The sequence below is a fragment of the Centroberyx gerrardi genome, chromosome 20 (genome assembly GCF_048128805.1).
Source record: "Centroberyx gerrardi isolate f3 chromosome 20, fCenGer3.hap1.cur.20231027, whole genome shotgun sequence".
Lineage (NCBI taxonomy): Eukaryota > Metazoa > Chordata > Actinopteri > Beryciformes > Berycidae > Centroberyx > Centroberyx gerrardi.
Genome location: NC_136016.1, coordinates 11,607,842 through 11,626,646, shown reverse-complemented (window position 1 = coordinate 11,626,646; position 18,805 = coordinate 11,607,842). Strand labels below are relative to the sequence as shown.

The window sequence follows — 18,805 nt, the reverse complement described above, 5'->3', positions numbered from 1 at the left end:
TGTACTGGTATACTCATTGTGTGTGTGTGTGTGTGTGTGTGTGTGTGTAGGTAAGCTGCAGACACTCCACACCCTGCTGCGGAAGCTGAAGACGGGAGGCCACCGGGTGCTGATCTTCACTCAGATGACGCGTATGCTGGATGTGCTGGAGCAGTTCCTCAACTACCACGGACACATCTACCTTCGTCTGGACGGTAGCACCCGCGTGGAGCAGAGACAGGTTGGCACTGACAGGATTTTCACATAGTCAGATGTGAAACTGCAGCAGAAAATTTGTGATTGATTTGATTAGTTTAGTCACAAAAGGACAACTGACTTAGTACTCTTATTGCTTTTTATTCATTTATTATCTGAGCTGCAGACTTGTCTCTATAGAAATAGTGTATTGTCTAAGCAGTACTAAAATATCTCAGGAATGTAGTGGTTGTCACGCAGTAGAATGCTATAAAATGATATAGTAGTTGACTTGGTAGTAGCAAAACAAAAAACACAACAAAAACATAATAAAAACTCGCTCTCTCCCCCTTCCTTCCTCCTTCAGGCCCTCATGGAGCGCTTCAACGCAGATCGGCGTATCTTCTGCTTCATCTTGTCGACCCGCAGCGGAGGCGTAGGGGTGAATCTGACCGGAGCCGACACGGTAGTGTTCTACGACAGCGACTGGAACCCAACCATGGACGCCCAGGCACAGGACCGCTGCCACCGCATCGGCCAGACCCGGGACGTCCACATCTACAGGTACTGTGACCTCGCTGGTGTCGCTTCTGATTTACACTGATCACAACAGTGCATTTACATAGGCAACACAAAACAAGACATCAACGCAGGCTAAGCAAAGGGACAAAAGGACAGGGAATAGACACGCTTTACATGTATACAGTCGCTATATACAGGTAAGAATATCCAGGTAAGAATATAAACAAGGCAACTTCTTTCTTTTCTCCTTTCTTTGTAATTTGTCACTTTCAATGCAGCCTTAATCATCCGATTACATCCGCATGCACTACATAACATGTCACGACACACAAAAATCTGATTTTGCTCACATTGCTGTCGAATCTTCTTAACCAGATATGAAAGTGGTTGGGCTCAGTGAAATGTTAAGTCTTATTTATAGTCCCGCGCCTCCGCACGCGCATGGTGTGTGCGGATGTCTGTGGACACGTTGCACACAGTCCAGTCATTTATAGTAGTGCAGAACATTGCACAAGACATGTAATTGCTTTCTGAAATCCTTTTAACCCTTTTCTATTACGCGAGTAATACATATTGTATGAAAATATTTGCAATAAAGTATAAAATCGGGGTTAACGTTTCACAGCTCACAGGGAAGAGGCGTAGTAGAAGAGTAGGCTAGCGGCCATGTTTCAGACATTCATATGAGAACAGTTGGGAGAAGCTACACAAAGGTGGGATTTTATACTTTATTGCAAGTATTTTCTCACAATATGTTTTACTCATGTAACAGAAAAGGGTTCAAGGATTTCAGAAAACTTATCATATTGGCAAATTTCGGTCTGGAAACCTAGCCCACATGAAGTCAAATTGCCGCAAAGATTTTGTCTGCGCTTTTTTTTTAATGGAACGCCTTGGGGGATAGATGGCAGCATGATGTCCAGTCTTTCCTCAAACTGCTCCATGCTTGATTTGTTTACGTTTGAACAGATGTGAGGTAGGCTACGTGACCGTAAATCCTGCCTCACTACTCTCCAGCCTAATCATGCTTCTGTGGCGTCTGCGGGCTGTGTCGTGAGAGAAAGAGGGGCTGACGTGATAAAACAACATAATAATCAATCAATGTTCTTCCTCCTCTTCAGGCTGATCAGCGAGCGCACGGTGGAAGAGAATATTCTAAAGAAAGCCAACCAGAAGAGGATGCTGGGAGATATGGCTATTGAAGGAGGAAATTTCACCACCGCCTTCTTCAAAGAGGTAGGGGTTTACTGAGGGCATTTGCACAAATTTAACAAGCAGGGTGGTTAGCAGGTATACATGCATTCTATAATTAAGATGGGGAGCACATGCAAAAAAGTGCCTAGGGACCGATGCACTGCTCAGGTTTTTTGGAGCCGATTTCGATTGCTGTTTTTTGTTTGTTTTTTTAACACTGTGATCGCAATAAATTTTACCCAGACTTTCTGCTAACAAGGGCACATCATGGAAAAGTGCACAGCAAGCATAAATAGTAGAATTCAAATATAGCCCTGTGTTTATCAGATTGTCTTCTGGCTGCATGATATAGGTGGCCCGTCCATGTGTAAATAAATCATAGGTTTTATCCAAATACAGTAATTACATTTAAGTGTGTGTGCTTGATGACTGACGTGCTTACTCACCTATTGCCACTGGTAGAGCAAGTGCCTCCTCACTGCCTTTTTTGATTGGGCAGTTGAAATGGTGATTGGCTGATCAGCGATGACCTAATTTAGAATGCTTATTGGCCAATTATGATTGGTAGTCAATCAATCGGTGAACCACTATCCATTCCCTGTCATATTCCTCAAATTGTCCCTGGAGGTAGACATCCTGCTGGCCTTGTTTCCCTTGTGCTTGTTCCTTTTTGTATATGATACAAAGGAACACAGTGAAACCTAGTCTTTGACTTTCTTTTGTGGTGTTCTCAATTACTTTTTAAGCACTTCTCAAGTTTATTTGTATAGCCCTTAATCACAGGTAGTCTCACAGGGCTTAACAGAGCTTTTATATCATTAATCATTTTGAAATTTGACAAGTACACAAAACCACTCTCCTCTGTGTCGAATGTGTCTCATCTTCACTCTTTGTTCCTCAGCAAACCATTCGAGAGCTGTTTGATGTGAACGACGGGGAGAAGAGAGAGGTGGCAGTGGAGCTCTCAGTGCCCCAGGCTGAGGAGGAGGAGTCGGCCACCAAACAGAGCACCACCATCCTGGAGCAGGTCAGACACATCACATAGCACATATGCTTATGTAGAGCACATACGTCTATATCTACTTACTCCCCTCATACCTTTTGGTGATAAGGTGACCAAAAACACTGGTTTTTGCAGCATCTTTTTGAAAATGAAATATGCAAGCCACAGGATTAAGGTGGATGATCTCCATGTTGTTATGTGCTTTGATGGTTTTTATTGAGGTATATTGGAATCATTTGTAAAATTTTTGTCCTTCTCATTTAAGAAAAGAGAGGGGTATTATGCTGTGATGGGTCACAATTTTGTTTAATTGCAGTGTTTGTGGGGACATGTTAATTTTGAACCAAATTGGACTGGTCTATTTAAGAACTGCAGACTGCTTTCACTGAGGTTTAAGGCGATCATATCAAAACAACCAAGGCTTTTGTTATCAGCATGGTGATATACAGATAACCTGATCATCTTGAAACCAATCTTGCAGGCCCTGTGTCGTGCAGAGGATGAGGAGGACATAGTAGCAGCCTCCCAGGCCAAAGCAGAGCAGGTGGCAGAACTGGCTGAGTTCAATGAGAACATCCCATTGGACGACGGAGGGGAACAAGAGGAAGTGGAGGAACTATCTAAAGCCGAACAGGAAATAGCTGCTCTGGTGGAGCAGGTGAGTGATCGTACAATTTTGTGGGTGAATTCTTAATTTAAATCTGGGATAGAACATAAAGATTTGAAACTCTTGCATGAAAACATTTCATATCTATGATATTCAAAGCACCTCCATTCTGTGAGAACAATTTGGTAGCTGTCCATGCAAGCAAGCACTGTTCGCAGCTAGAAGGCTAATAAAGTTTCCATCCATGGTTTAAATAATTGCAATTACAGTGAATGGTTACTGCTAGTTGCCAGGCAAGATCAGTAATATAGACTCAACAATATATAACTCAAAATAGACTACAGTAATGAAGCCGATACAAAGTTAATCCATATTCTCTGCCTACCTCCAGCTCACTCCCATTGAGCGCTACGCCATGAACTTCCTGGAAGCCTCATTGGAAGATGTGTGCAAAGAAGAGCTGAAGCAAGCTGAGGTAAGACCACATCTTTCCTTTGTTTACAATTTTAATTGAAATAAGAGTTCTGTGTCCCATCAGCTCACCTTTTTAACAGTTTCATAATAATTTTCAGTTTGCATTAAAGGCCAATCTTAAATCCAAACCTTAACACAAATGTCCTACAGAACCAAAACCCTCTATTTTTTTTTTTAAACCATGCTTGCATAATTATAACACCTTTTGCATAAATGTAATGTAAAATCTGCTCTGCCTGTGTGTGCGCGTCCAGGAGCAGGTGGAGGCTGCCAGGAAGGGCCTGGACCAGGCCAAGGAGGAGGGCCTAAAGCTCCACGCATCATCTGATGACGATGATGATGACTTCTTGTCACCACCAGCCTCTGTAGAGCCTGCTCAGTCGACCCCAGCCCGCCGTGGCCGTAAACCCAAGGACAAGACTGTCACCTCTACAAGGACCAGCGGTAGGCTGCGCGGGGCCTCCCCCGAACCTGAGCCTGACCCTCCCACCCCCAGAGAAGTGCCTGAGAGACTCCGCTTTGGTCTGAGGGGACGAGGAGCTGCCAAAGACATCGCTGCTGTGTCTACCACCCCGTCCCGCACAGACCATCACAAAACCACCTCGTCAACCAGGCTTCAAGATTCCTCCAAATCCTCAAAAGCCTCATCTCCTGCCAGAGATCATCAGACCGTCAAAACCAGGACTCTACCAAACCGCTCCCTCCCCAGCCCAGTGCCTTCCACTGCCCCAACCTCTCCCCCTGGGGGGAAACCACACACTGTTGGGGAGACAGACAGCAGGTATTCCTGTAAATCAGAGAGGGAGGAGAAGGAGAGGGGAGTGTCTGAGTCATCGCCAGAGTCCAGCTGCCCAGTGGACCATCAGCTGTACTCCGCTCAGGCCAGAGATGATGACGGCAAAGACCAGGGCTCCCTGTCTCCCCCCTTAGCCAGCTCCCGCTCACCTCGCAAACGGCAGTCAGCTGATGGTGAGGTCCTGCGAGGCCTGGTTGAAGATTCCCCATCAGCCAAAGTCCTGCGGAAACTCCCGGGGCGGCTGGTCACTGTGGTGGAGGAGAAGGAGCCCAGGAGGAGAAGGAGGAGAGGCAGCGGCACTGGAGGCGGAGGTTCTTCGGAGGAGACGACAATGGAGGAGCACACGAGCGGATTGGCCGACGAACCCTGCAGAGACTACACATCACAGAGCCCTGACGGCAAAACTAAAGGGACCCTTACCAAATCTGCTCAGGACCAAGACTCTACCCCTAACGTCTCTGCACACCCCCAGCCTGTCAGATGTTACCCCCCATACTCCCCACCCCATCTCTCTCCTGACATGCCTGTGCTGAGGAATCTTCCTGTACGACGCAGGCTGGAAACAGAGTCTCGCATGGCTGCCCAGCTGGGAGAGCAACAGCAGCAGCATCTGGGTAGGGGCAGGGGAGGGAACCAACCCAGGAAAACGGACATGCCGCCAGGCAAGGACACCGCCTCCGTCTCCGCAGAGTCCAGCTTGAATTCTGTTATGGCACCAGTGAAAAGAAAGAGGGGCCGGCCCCCTAAGACTCCCCCTAGAGTACCTGAGCCGGAACGCATGGTGTCCCCTCCCCTGCAACCCACCTCACCAAGTGAGGAGGGGAGCCCCCCTCTCTCCCCAAAACGTAAGAGGGGTCGTCCCCGTAAAGACTCAACAACTGTGCTAGACAATGTTGGTGCAGGACAGAACTCTAAAAAAAGCCCTACCACCACTGTTGTATCTGGCCCACTATCAAAGACTGCTGCTAGCACAGAGCCAGGGGCCCTGTCTCCCCCCACTAAACCGACGTCCCAGCCCCCTATAGCTGCTGTTGTCAGCATGAGTCAGGCCTCCCCGTCTACCAAAGCTGAAGAATCAGACACTAAGACTGAGGTACCTGCCCCAGTTTCAGCCCCTGCTCCAAATCCAGCAATAGCCTCCACATCAAAAACAGATCAAGCTTCCACGCCAAGCACAGCCCAAGTCTCTGTTCCTACTAGAAGCCAAGCCCAAGTCCCTACACCCACTGCACCTGCACCCCTGGTCCCCTGTCCACCAAGCAATGTTAAGACATCTCCCTCAGCACCTCCCATGGCAGTCTCCACATCAGCCCCAGCCCAAGTTGTTAGTTCAACTCCAGCTACAGTTCCAGGCCCAATGACAGGATCAGCCCAAGTCTCCTCTGCACCCTCCGCCACTCTTCCCATTCCTGCCTCTGTCCCAATCACTGGTACTCCAACTACCACAGCTCCAGCCCCTCCTACCACCGCTGTCTCAACAGTTATTCCGGCTGTAAAACCAACACTTGCAGAGCCAAAACCTACAGCTCCTACAACAGTAAAAACAACTGTCCCAGACCCTGTCAAAACTACCACAGTTGCCACATCAGCTCCTACCACACCCTCCAAACCATCCCCTGCGTCATCTTCTGCCATGACTGTCAAAGCAGTTCCAACATCTGTCCCTGCCACAATGAGCACAACAGCTGCTACCACAATCTTAAAAACAGTGAACCTTACACCAGCAGCCACCTCTACAGTGAAGTCGGTTTCAACACCTAAAACTACTACTGTAAAGAATGTGCCACCAGCCTCTGCTCTGCCCACCACAACCTCTACCCCAACCACTGTCACAACCACCCCAGCTGTCACCCGGACTGTCTCAGCCACCATATCATGCCCAGCTACAGCTTCAGCCAAACCACTCGCAACTTCTTCCCCCACTGCAGCAACAACTATGACAGCAACTACAGTAAAAACAGTCAAAGCAACTCCATCAGCCCCAGCAATGTCAAACACAGTCCCCACCACAACTCCAGCTAAGTCTGTCACTGTTGCTACTTCAGCACCAGTAAAGACAGTTGCAGCAACTACATCCTCTGCAGTAAATCAAGTTACAACTTCCCCAGCCCAGGCAAGGACTAATGTAACACCTACCAAAGTCCCTACCAAAACAGTCCCAACCTCACCAACAGCAAAAACTGTTACAGCGGCTACACAAGCCCCAGTAACAACTGTCACAGTGGCTACTGCATCCTCAGCAAAGTCTGTTGCTGTTTCTAGTCCAACTTGCACTCCTGCTGCAGCCACGACAATGTCTGCCAATGTAACTACCACAGCCCAGTCAAAGACGGTCACAGTAACTACGTCGCTTCCAACAAAGGGAGTCACAGTAACAACCCCTTCAGCCCCAGCAATGACAACCCCTTCCAAACAACTCACAACTTCCACCCCTGTCGCAGCCGCAGCAAAGACTGTCATTATTACATCCCCAGTAACAACTGCCACTGGTGCTACCACAGCTCCTGTAAGGACCGTCACCGTAACTACATCAGCCCCAGCAAAGTCTATCACAGTCGCTACCACAAATATTGTCACAGTAACCACCCAAGCATCCATAGCCACAGCCACCCCTGTATCAGTATCCACAGTAGCAGCAACCACAGATGCCACAACCAAGACAGTTCCTCCTGCAACCACCACCCAAACTTCTGCAGTCATCTCCACTCCAGTACACAACTCGCCCTCCGCTGATGTTTCTCCAGAGGTTTCCACCCCGGCCCCCACACAGGCCCTGCCCCAGGTCCCCACACCTGCTACTTCCAGTGTTTCATCTGCCGTGGCTGGCTCAGAGAAGCAGTCCTTGGAGCCAACACAGAAAGAGTCTGCACCTAACAGAGACCCAGAGAAAGTAACAGATATGGAAGTAGATGCTGTGGAGGCTGAAGCAGGTACTGGGAAGGAGGTGCATGACAAAAAGCAGGAGTTCTGTACGTCTCAGCCTAAAAAGAGAAAGGTGGAGAGTTCTTCAGAGGCCAAAGACTCTGTTCCTCCCCCTGCTCCATCCCTCCCCGACTCAAAGACCCCATTCGTTCCTCAGAAAGATGAACACAAGCAACAGGCGGTGGAGGAGAGTGTTGAAGATGAGAAAGTTCCCATTCAGAAAAGATCCCTCAGTCGCCAGAGCAGTCAGGAGTCTGCTCGCTCCTCTTCGCCATCATCTGGGTGCTCTACATCCACTCTCACCCGCCATGCTCACCACAAGAGGACTTACGAGAATAGGCATCCTGCCAAGAGGAGGCGAGTGGATGTCACCTCTGAGACGGGAAAGGAGGAGAAAAAGGAAGATAAGGAGGGGGAGAATAGAGAGGAAGGCAGTGAGAAGGAGCTCACCGCTACCTCTCGGAGAAGGCGCTCCAGGTCTTCCTCGTCCTCCTCTGACTCTGACAACTGTGAGAGCAGGAAGGAGCGCCGGCTGACTCGCTCATCCAAGCGCGGGATACAGGACCAGGAGAAGGATAGGGAGAACAACCGGCAAGGGAAGAGGCCTGCACGCAACTCTGACAGAAACGCATCAAACAATGCTACCACATCCACAGGTGGAGAGTCTGGCAGTGATACATCTTCTGTTAGGGTCACCAGGAAGTCTGCAGGATCTCAACCTGTACAAGACAGTAAACCTCAGACAAACAGTGTACCCTCCTTGCCTCCTGAGCCAGAGGTTTTGGGGAAGAGGTGCTCAGCACTCAATGCAGCAGCCAAGCTCTTAGCCATGAAAGGCAGGGTGGACACCCCTGGCCACACTACTAGGAAAGACTCAGGGGCTAAGGCCGCCGGGACTTCCCCTGCCTCCTCCACTGACAAGAACCAAAAGCCTAAAAGCAAAAGTGTACCAGCCTCCCCTCAGAGCAACTCTGTAAACCTCAGTAACAATAAAGCCAGTGGCAGCAAACCCTCCACACCCACCCAGTCTAGCCGCTCTGCTTCCCGCTCCACCAGACAGTGCCCCGGTTCTCTTGTCCCACCCCTGGAAATGGAGTACAAGAGGTGTAAACCAGAGGAAAAAGAGAGGGGGTGTAAGAAGCCCTCAGAGGGAAAGGAAGGCGAGGGAGAGGCACAGTCGTCCCGGGGCCACAGTGCCTGCAGCAGCATGAGCAGTGACGGTGAGGGCGACGGACGCAGCAGTAGAAGCCGGAGCAGCAGCAACAGCAGCCGATGCACCCCCAGCGTCAGCTCTCAGAATACAGAGCCCAGAGAGTCCCGCTCTCGGGCCACCTCCTCCGGCAGCGAGCGCGACCTCAGCTCGGAGCGGGCAAAGCGCAGAGACAAAAGGGAGAGAGACGGCCAGGCGAGGGAGAGCAGGAAGGACAGCAGGCGATCTCAGAAGCTCTCACAGGAAGTGGGCAGCAGTTCTGGAACTGAGGGGACGCCGGACAGGGTGCTGCGCAGTGTCGCGGCACTGGCAGCGGTGCAGGCCCGGTCACCGGCAGCAAGCACCCGCTCCTCCTCCAGTCACAACCGTCACAACAAGACATGATGGGAGGGCTAGAGGAAAAAAAAAATGGAAGAAAGAGAGAGTGTTGTAACAGAGCACTGTAGGAGAACATGTCGTGATCTCCAAGGTTGCTGCTTTGTCTGCACTCTAATGAATGCAAGAGAACAGTGAGTGCTGCACAAGCCAGGGACCTCCCTGCCTCTTGGGCCCTCTCCCTTTCCAATTGGAGCTGGTCCCCTTGCCAGCTCCGCCATTGTCAGCTGGGGGAAGGCTCAGGGATGCCGGACTAAGAGGGGGAAAAGGTGGCGCCATCGTAGTGCCCTCTGAATGGTTACTGGTGTTAAGTCCTGAAAGGGAGAGATCATACAGACAGTGGTTCAATGCACCCCTGGGACTTGAGGGGGACAAAGGTGCAAGAGGTAATAAAGGCAAGTTGTTGTTAGTTCACATTATGTACTGTAATCATTTAAAAGACTGGAAAACTCAGATCTTATGTGTTTAAGATGGGATTAGATTGCACCCTTTTATTAGGGTTATAAATGAAAAGTCATTTGTGCGACATTCAAAACAATACTTTTGAGTGACCAGTTGTATTGTAAGTTGGAGGTTTTAGAAAGCTTGGTTTTGAAAATTTTGTCAGCTGTTCTGACTATTGTTTCTTTGTAGTCAGTTGATAAGTTATGCATATTTTATTATTTCTTCCAGGGTATTAGGAAGAGAACAGATCTGTCAATGTGATCTTTGCTGCACTATGCTGGAGCTTGTCTTTGCTTGGGCCCCCTTTTCTTGTAATTTTCTGTCCATTGGACTCATCATTTTAAATCCAGCCTTGCATTTCTCATTTGCACATCTGATAATGTGGCCCACAGCTTTTGAGTGCATTGTGGTGTAGTATTAAGTTTTTACATCAACTTCAATCAATAGGTTCCTGGTACCTCACAATGTATCTCAGACGCTCGAAATGTCTGTCTGTTGAGCTTGTAAACTGTCTTCAAGACTTTACATCTTTTGCTCACTGGCAGCACAAACCTGGGAGCAGCAGAATCTTAATTTGTTTTTCTTAACCATCCCAAAGCCAGTCATTGTTATGGTCCACCTTGTCATGTATTTATACTAAAAGGGCAATGAACCATTGTTATTGAAAATAAGAGTGCCTGTTTGGCCAAGTGGGTTTGAACCTCAGATTGCCTTGTGAAGCACCTGAAGCTGGGGTGTGGAACTTCTTCAGTTATTGACAAAAAAGAAAGTCCCTCCTGAACAACATCAAGGAACGCACCCTGTGCATCAGTGCTACCAAATTCAGATTTTTATTTTTCACCTGAATTTTTGTCACTATCACTTCATTGCCCTTCTTTCATGTAAAGTACTTGGACAAAATATGTGAATAAAAATACTGGTACAGTTCCAGATGACTCTGTAAATTGTCAATTTACTTTTGGACTTGGATTTGTCAAAGCTATTTTGAGCAGGGTGATATTTGAGGGGATGGGTAGTTTATGGTGATGGTCTTATTTTGATTTGTCTCTTTTCATTTGTTACATTCCTTTGTTCCCTTGTAATTCCACATCGTCTTACTTGAAAAATTAAGACAAAATGACAGTTGAATAAAAAGACCAAAAATTAGTTGCCATTTTTCATTGTGTGTTCTTGGAATAAGTTCTTTTAATAGTGGATGTGATACAGGTTAATAAATTGTCTCAAGATTGTTTCATCATGTATCAAGTTATAGCCTCGAAGCAATCAACCAAGTAGGCTACTCACTGGCGTCATACTAAGTACGACTTATTTGTTCACAAAGGTTAAGTGGTATCCAATATCTATAAACCTCTCTACAAACGGGTGACTCTTTCACCTTTAGAAAACTGCTGTATTTGGGAAAATCTGTTGCTTCCAGTTAATACATACTACAAATTCATGTGAGGTATTACTATGGAGCAACTCGCAAACTAAACCTCTGCAGTGTGGTCAACCAATTTTCAGTTAAAACACACACTGTATAATAGCTAGATGAGCAAACTAAAAATTAATAAGTCATGATCCGTGCCTTAGTTGCTCTCCCATCAGATTTAACAGCCTGGAGTTAATGGTTAAAGAAAAACGAGACAGGATATAATACTGTAGAACATGACAACATTTTATTTTAAAACAATTCTACATTAAAATAAATGAGCCAAGTTTGATACAAAATTCAACAGCCAAAATATTACACAGTAGCAAAGTTCTCACTGCTCTGCCCTCCTCCACCCTTTTTCTTATCAGCTGTTAGCTGTGCAGACAGCCACCTTCTCTGCTTCCAAAGGAGACTGAGCGAGGAGGATTAAAGGGATTCCTTGACATTTCAAATTTTAGTCCGTTTTTTCTTAACATTTGTCACATTGTGGTGCAAAGAAGTTTCTATATTTGTGCTCCAGTCTCCCCAAAAGGGCTCTTAGCAGTGCCATTTGTTTTCAACAAATACTACTAAAAATACTTAACTGTCACAAACTGAAGGACAAATGTAGAGACTTATTAGGACAATGTGACAAATTGGTGAAGAAAAATGGCCAAATATGATTCAAAATGTCAAGGTATATATGTAAGGCTAAGCCATTTATACAGCATCATGGCTGAAACATTGCTTTTGGATTTCAAATATAAAAAAAAATGAATAAAAACTGTAAAGTTCTCAAGGCAGAGAAATCACATAACAGTTACAGCACACTCTCCATCCCTTCTTGACAATATTAGTGCACTACATCACGATCTCTGCTCAGCCCTTTGAACTGTCCATCGACACACAAGAGACATAAATCACAAGAGAAGGCACAGATAGGAAAACTCTTCAAAAAGGATTCCATCATGCATTGTTGCTGTGGCAGAACTATTCACATAGCAGCTTACACAACAATGTTCAAAATATAAATAAACACTTGTGGAAATAGGACCAACACGGGGGCCTTGGGCCAGTCATTGCAGTGCTCAGACACCTTTGTAGGAGTCCAAAAAAAAAAAAAAAAATCAATTCCAGGGGCTAATAATTCCACATAAAAGCTTCTGTATTTACACTGGTTACATGAATGCAGTTCAAGACACCTTTCAAGTTTTTAAATCAACTGCATTAAGTATGTCTTAATTACTCACCAAACAATATTGGCTATGTACAATTATATTAGTCTATTTATACGACTGTAAAAAGAAGTCCTGCTCTATAAAATTGTTATTCACTTTTCTAATTCATTTATAAACAATAATGTAACAAGAATCAACGAGCGGTTTTCCTGAGTACAGTATGATCAGCGCCAGTGTTGGTTTCCAATACTGCATTCTTCCTTGCTCACACTTTTTATTTTTTTTTTATTTTCCTTTTGTGGGGAGGGGCATTGACGTAACAGTTCACAGACTTTCTCGTGGTCTCTGTGGTTCATCTGCAGACCAGATCTAGATTCCATAAGCCAGCAGCATTACCTCTTGGCAAAGTGTAAGTGCGGGCAAGATTGTAGTCATTTGTGTGTGTGTGTGTGTGTGTGTGTGTGTGTGTTTACATGCGTGCCTGCATGTCGGTCTGTGAGTGGGTGCTAGTTAAAAAGTCTCGACAAACAGAGAGGACATCTCTTCTTAAAAAAAAAAGGTCCAATGGCAGGACGGGAGGGTTAGAGGAAGACAACGTGGAAAACGAAAAAAGGCAGAGTTGTATGTATAATCCATTGACTTAATTCACCTACATCCTGTGGGGTTGAACATTTAGTTGTTATTCTATACATGAAAGAGAATTCTGCACCCATAGCGAGCCTCTGCCAACCACATCCAGAGCCAACTCACATTGCCGGGTCTCAGCCACTGAAGGTAGTGACCAACGAAATGACGAGGATGAGGATGAGGATGGCGACGCATATCGCGATCCAAAATTTTTTCTGCGAGAAAAGAGAGAGAAATAGGTTAAACAACGAATACAACCATAATCAACCATGTATTACTAAAACGTTTAACGGGTCAAACCCACTTTGTACCTTGCGTGCTTTCTGTTGATATGTGACTGCTTTCTCCGTGTCTGCCTTCGCCTTTTCCACATAGTTGCCGGACTGTTTGATGTTTGTCTCAATGCGGTCGACCATCTCCCCCTGCGTGGGACAAATGTCAGAGTCAGACCCTTTTAAAACAAAAAACAAACCAACAAAACTTTGTCAAAGCTGCATTACCTGAGCCTCCACCTCCATAGCCAAGTACTGGAACATGTCATGCAGGTCTCTGATGCTCCTCTCTAGTTTCAGGATCTCATCATGCCGTGACTCAATCTCATTCAGAGCCTGCTTGGTGGCTTTAGCATCAATCAGGATCTGTATGCCATGGTGCAGATATCATATTGATTAGCTGTAGTGCATTACATGTCAGTCACACACACACCGCAGAAAAAAAAAGTCAACATTCAGCAGGCTCCAGGGTCACATCTAGTGCAGCTAGAGTACACATCAAAAGCCAGCAGGACTCTTTAAGGGTTTATGCTAACAGCTATGGCAAAGCTAAAGAGATGCCTAGGGGCTGCACATCCATTTTCTTTGATATGCTTACCAAATCTGCTGTCCAGCTTGAGCAATAAGAGTAGCTACAACAAAGCAAATCTGTGATCATTTAACACATGCCATTTGTAGTCATTACTACTAGTAATGCAGTACAATTGTTTAGTGATGTGAAGTAGGTCACAGAGAACACTGGTGGATGGAAAAAATAAACCCAAGACTGAAAATGTATTTTTGTACTGTAGCGAGCAGGTCATTTCTGTTGTGGTCACTTCAAGGTCGGCTGTTACTTAGCTCACAGGCTTTCATCTTGAGAGGAAAGTGTGCTCACATTTTGTGTGAAAACGTCCGTCTGTCCACTTTCGAGCATAACGTCCAGCTCCGCGTCTGTTACATTGGAGCCAGCTAAAGGGAAAAGCACATTATATCAGTATTTTGGATACAGGATGTTCATGTCTGGAAGGTTTAGAGAAATGTCACAGGAGAGACACTTGTATGAAAACAAAAAATCCCTTTGTGTTGAAATCGAAAGAGTTCCTCTTGCTGACTATGTGCACTTTTCTTTACCCTGTCTATGTGCATTCTGTAAACCCTCTGCCTTTTCCTTCCTGGAGACTGAGGTTGTTAGTCATCTGTCAAGCATGTGAAACCTTAAGTCCATTACTGCATGTCATGAATCAATTATAATCAATAGATTAATTTACTTTGAAGCTGATATAAGACAAATCTAAATAAGACATTGATGTGCTTTGTGATTTTAAAGATTATGATTATTCTTTATGGCACTAATATATTGTCACAAAATGAATGACCAAAATGCTTGTTGACGAAGGTTTGTTGCAATTTTGTCAACAAAGACGAGCAACATATTCTGTCTGACGACGACATTTGAAAAATGTCATTCTTGTATTGATGAAAATATAATGCAACAAAAAAACACCGTAGTAGATGTTTTTGATTATTTTTTAGTTGTAGTAGTTGTTGAAGTGCATGTATTTTCATCGAGTAAAATGTAACTATTTTTGTTGACTAAAATCATAGGCCATTTAAAGGCTATTTGTCAAAATACTAAGACTATGACTCAATTCTAAAATGCTGATTAACACTGCTGGCACTTCTACTTTATTAGAAATGATACAGTAGAAAGTGAAAGGGAGGGACAGGAGATGGCATGTGACAAATGTCATGAGATTAAAACTCATGATGTCGCAACATACGGCCCAGCTACTGAGCCACAAGGATGGCTCACAAAGGATGTGATCAGTAAAACAGTGAAATAAGAGTTGTAGACCAAAAATCTAAAATGATTAAAAAGAATAAAAAAAAAACCCAACAAAAAATCACTGCAAAACAAACAAAAAAACAATCACAGCTCTGCCCATCCCTACTTACTGATTTTGAGTTGCCTCTGTATCCTCTCCACGTTACGTTCTCTGTACTGAGACTGGATGGTGTTACAGTGACCCATCAGCTCCACAAACTCCTTGCACAACACACCATGCTAGAGACAGACAGAGGGAAAATATTTGGTCAATGACACTATACTTAACGTCAACTTAAAGCTCAAGGCCACAACCTGAATCAAAATGTATATGTAAATGTCTAAATCTGCTCTGAATGTGTCAAAGGTTAGTTTGCCTCTAGAGTGATTTTTGACATGGGAGTGATATCTCATATTTAAGGTGTGATGAGATGATAAAGTTGTGGAAAAACGTAAAGACAATCCCAGACTAGGGCATTAAGGTCTAAAATAAACAAGTAAAGGCTCAACCTGAGTCCGCTGCATCCTCGTGTTTATGGGTATATATTTGCCATCATCCTCTGCCTTCTTGGATTCAATGGCTGCAAAAAGACAAGTTTGATGAGTACAATTCAAGTGACTCGTGAACAGCAAATAAACAACATTGTCTTCAGCATTGATCCATCATACTGGATAAAAGTTATTTCAACTGTGGGGTAATAATACTCACTCTTCAGTTTTTTTTGGATCTGGTTCGCCATAGTTTTGATCTCCTCTCGCAGGGTCTGGAGCTGTTTCTTCATACCTAACCCAAGAGGAAAACACCATATTCAGCACCCAAATGCCCTGTATGAAACCCATGTGTGTGCACTGTGTGTGTGGCGAGATGCCAATCCTTAGACTTTGCTCAGTTGAAAAAGAAAACAACAGCTTTCCCCTGACATGCAACTTGATTTGTAAGCTAGGGATCCTGCACAATACATGAATAGAAAGCTTTCTGAAACACATTTCCTTGTGTGGCAGTGATCGGCGATTTTGAAACTCCAGTAACCAATAATTTGTGCAACTCCACATGAGACTTAATTCATTCACACTTCACACTACCAATTAGTTTGTTGACTTTAGCCAGCTTTGAGCACTGGGTGGGCAGATTTTGCACTTATGGATGCACTTATGCACTTATGGACCTCTAGTTGTTCTGCCTGACAGATTCATGCATCAACACAGCTAGCTACTTACCATCCTCTGGTAGAGCCACACCCAGCACAGTTTTCTGTTTGTTCTCAAGGTCAGACACCTTTTTTTTGAGAGTCTCCAGACCCTCGCGGATTTCTTGCACCTAAGGAGGGTGAAGAAGTTGCATTTTCAGAATTAACAACATAGTTACTGACTTCACCTCCCACCTGCAACATCTTACATAACAACACAGATGCATAAATATGCCATTATGGCATGCATTAAAGTATGACACTAACTTCAGAGCCTTATTCATGTTAGGCCACTTTACAACATCCATTACAAAGAGATTGAAGGGGCAGGGACTGACATGTTGACAAAATAAACTTAGGAAAGCCGCAAGATAAGAGACAACATCATGTCCATGTTCTTCTACCAGCTCTTATACTTCACAATGTCAACAATAATGCCAACAAATGTAATGTTTATCCTCAAAACATGTTTTGTCCTAAAAAAAAATGACTCAATTAGTATGCATAATGTGAAACAGCTGAGGTCACAGAAAGTAAAGACAACCAAGTCTTTACTGTGAGCCAGGTAATGTGAAGAGTAAGTTCACCTTTCTGAAGAAGGCTTCATTCTCCTTCTCCTCCTTCGCTGAAGAAGTCCCAGGCTTGATCATCAACGCTCTGCCCTCCTCATCCTCATCCGAGCAGTCGGCACTCTGCTGTCAGTTTGACATTGTGGACAAAATGTGCACAGTGACTGTTTTGTTTTGCCTGTCATGTCTGAGTAAGTTGTCATGTCAGGCAGAGCAGAGCAGCCCAGCCCTGCCCTGGCCTGGCACATCCTCTTAGGAAAATACACAAATTGATTCAAACGGAAGTTGCAAATGCCATGTAGCTAAAGTTCCTATGCAAACATGTAAAGTGGCGAACAGTGATACGTTGATCAAGAAATTATATCCTTTCTCATTCAAAGCTGTCGAGAAAGAAACATCGACGTGAGCTAACGTTACTTTATGGAAGGAGTGAACTTAGCCAAGTTAGCAGGCTAGCGTGCTATCGCTAACGTTAGCCATTTTCTTTGAAACTTACATTTCCTAATTCTTTAGTTCGGTCCCGCATTTTTCAAAGCAATGCAAATAGCAAGCTGGACACCAAAATGTCAGAGACGCTGTGACACCAAGCCGAAGTGTGGAAAAACTTTCCCAGAGAGCGAAAAGACTGTAAACTTTCTTCTAAGTGTCATTCAACAACTGAACTACTACAACACTTCTTCTGATATAACGTTACTTGGATACACTGGACATTCGCGTTAATGACGCACTATCGCACTATCGCCCCCTGCCGCAGTGGAATATAAATGCATGGAGCAGACTGGAGCACAACCCATCAATATGAAACCCTGTAGTTTATCTCTTTGAATGTAATCTTATTGAATGCTCATGTTTAACCAACACATACTTACACTGCATCTCTCTTATGTTTACCTTCAATGCTGTTCTATACTTGGTGGGGTTTTTTTTATCCATGCAAATATTTACATAAACATGTGTGGAGTAAGGTGACATATCCTCATAATGGGCTAAACCAAGTCTCCCAAATCGTCACGATGCATGTATCGACTAGACTACATCTATGAAGGTCGTTTTGTGACATTGCATTTCTGTTTCTATAAATCAAAGATCACTGGTATAGCTTCATAAAGAGCTTGTAACTCTCTCTCAGCAGAGCCACAAGATGACGCTATTTGCCTGTAGAAAGTAGCTATAGTTGCGCCAAGCCCATACCAGTTTCATTCAGTTGTAGTCAGTTTTGCTTTTAGTTTACGTTAATTTAGCCTACATTACCTCAGGACCATTTAAATGGAGCTAAATTCAACTTTTAAAGCATATCAACTGAACTTGAAACGGACTGGGGTCCAGTTGGATAAGCTACAAAGAAATATTCGAATGTAGGCTTAGCCTGTAGAATTTTTTCTTATGCGGTTTATGAATGCAGTAGTATTGTATCCTACGGAAAACTAAATAATATTAATAGACGTATTTCATGTGGTATTTCAGATGATAGCTGCAGCACTTTAAATCAGTAAATGTGGCTCTATTGCATAGGCCAACAATTTGATGCTGCTGTGAGGACATTTAACATAAACTACTTTAAACCCGTTTAAGCTTTGTTGAGTAGCAAAATGAATAATAGTTCAACTGGGTTATAATTGTCATATAAATCTGTAGTTTAAGTAAACTGCATTTCCCATAGTGCACCAGTGGAGAGCGTCGTGTCGTGAGCTGTCACTCCGCTCGGGGAGAAATTGGTTCAGCATCTCTGGAGCAGCGGAGTGGATGACAGAGATCTCACCAAAATGAGTAGAAATTAGCGCACCGTTCTCTGTTCATTTGCGATTTCCCACAGCGATGCGAAACTTGGATGTTTAAAGAGTGAACCGTCTCGTCTGCCATCTCTGTGGAGATCTGACTTTCTGTCAATGAGATATGTGGAGCGGCTCTACGCCTCGGTGTTAACGCAGAAAAACACAAGATGAAGAAGCAATTCAATCGAATGAGACAGCTCGCCAACCAAACAGTGGGCAGGTAAGAGCAAAATGATGAAAGAGGATGTATTGACGGCAGAGAGCTGGAGGACTTCCAGA

At 44.7% G+C, this 18,805-nt stretch overlaps 2 protein-coding genes across 5 annotated transcripts in view; one reads left to right on the top strand and one right to left on the bottom strand.

Annotated features, from left to right (window-relative positions):
* The window catches only part of srcap (Snf2-related CREBBP activator protein), a 34,948-nt gene extending 24,081 nt beyond the window's left edge, over window positions 1–10,867 (top strand). For both annotated transcript variants that reach the window (XM_078290662.1, XM_071898504.2), the window contains 7 exons: window positions 51–220; window positions 542–738; window positions 1,818–1,932; window positions 2,792–2,917; window positions 3,375–3,551; window positions 3,892–3,975; window positions 4,229–10,867. In XM_078290662.1, the coding sequence (XP_078146788.1) occupies window positions 51–220; window positions 542–738; window positions 1,818–1,932; window positions 2,792–2,917; window positions 3,375–3,551; window positions 3,892–3,975; window positions 4,229–9,286 (5,927 nt within the window). In that variant the 3' untranslated portion in view covers window positions 9,287–10,867. The remainder of the gene's footprint in view (window positions 1–50; window positions 221–541; window positions 739–1,817; window positions 1,933–2,791; window positions 2,918–3,374; window positions 3,552–3,891; window positions 3,976–4,228) is intronic.
* Window positions 10,868–11,354: 487 nt separating this feature from the next.
* On the bottom strand, window positions 11,355–17,422 carry stx4 (syntaxin 4). 3 transcript variants are annotated; one of them, XM_078290825.1, is made up of 11 exons: window positions 17,251–17,422; window positions 16,773–16,880; window positions 16,217–16,316; window positions 15,708–15,782; window positions 15,509–15,579; window positions 15,130–15,238; window positions 14,069–14,142; window positions 13,420–13,557; window positions 13,231–13,341; window positions 13,043–13,134; window positions 11,355–12,948 (listed from the first exon to the last, which is right to left on the bottom strand). In XM_078290825.1, the coding sequence occupies exons 1-10, from the start codon at window positions 17,278–17,280 to the stop codon at window positions 13,054–13,056; spliced, it is 897 nt and encodes a 298-aa protein (XP_078146951.1). In that variant the 5' UTR covers window positions 17,281–17,422; the 3' UTR covers window positions 11,355–12,948; window positions 13,043–13,053. The 3 variants fall into 3 exon arrangements, with proteins under 3 accessions (XP_078146951.1, XP_078146950.1, XP_078146952.1); XM_078290824.1 differs by having other exon boundaries at window positions 11,355–13,134; XM_078290826.1 differs by having other exon boundaries at window positions 11,355–13,134; window positions 16,773–16,877.
* Between the last annotated feature and the right edge of the window lie 1,383 nt (window positions 17,423–18,805).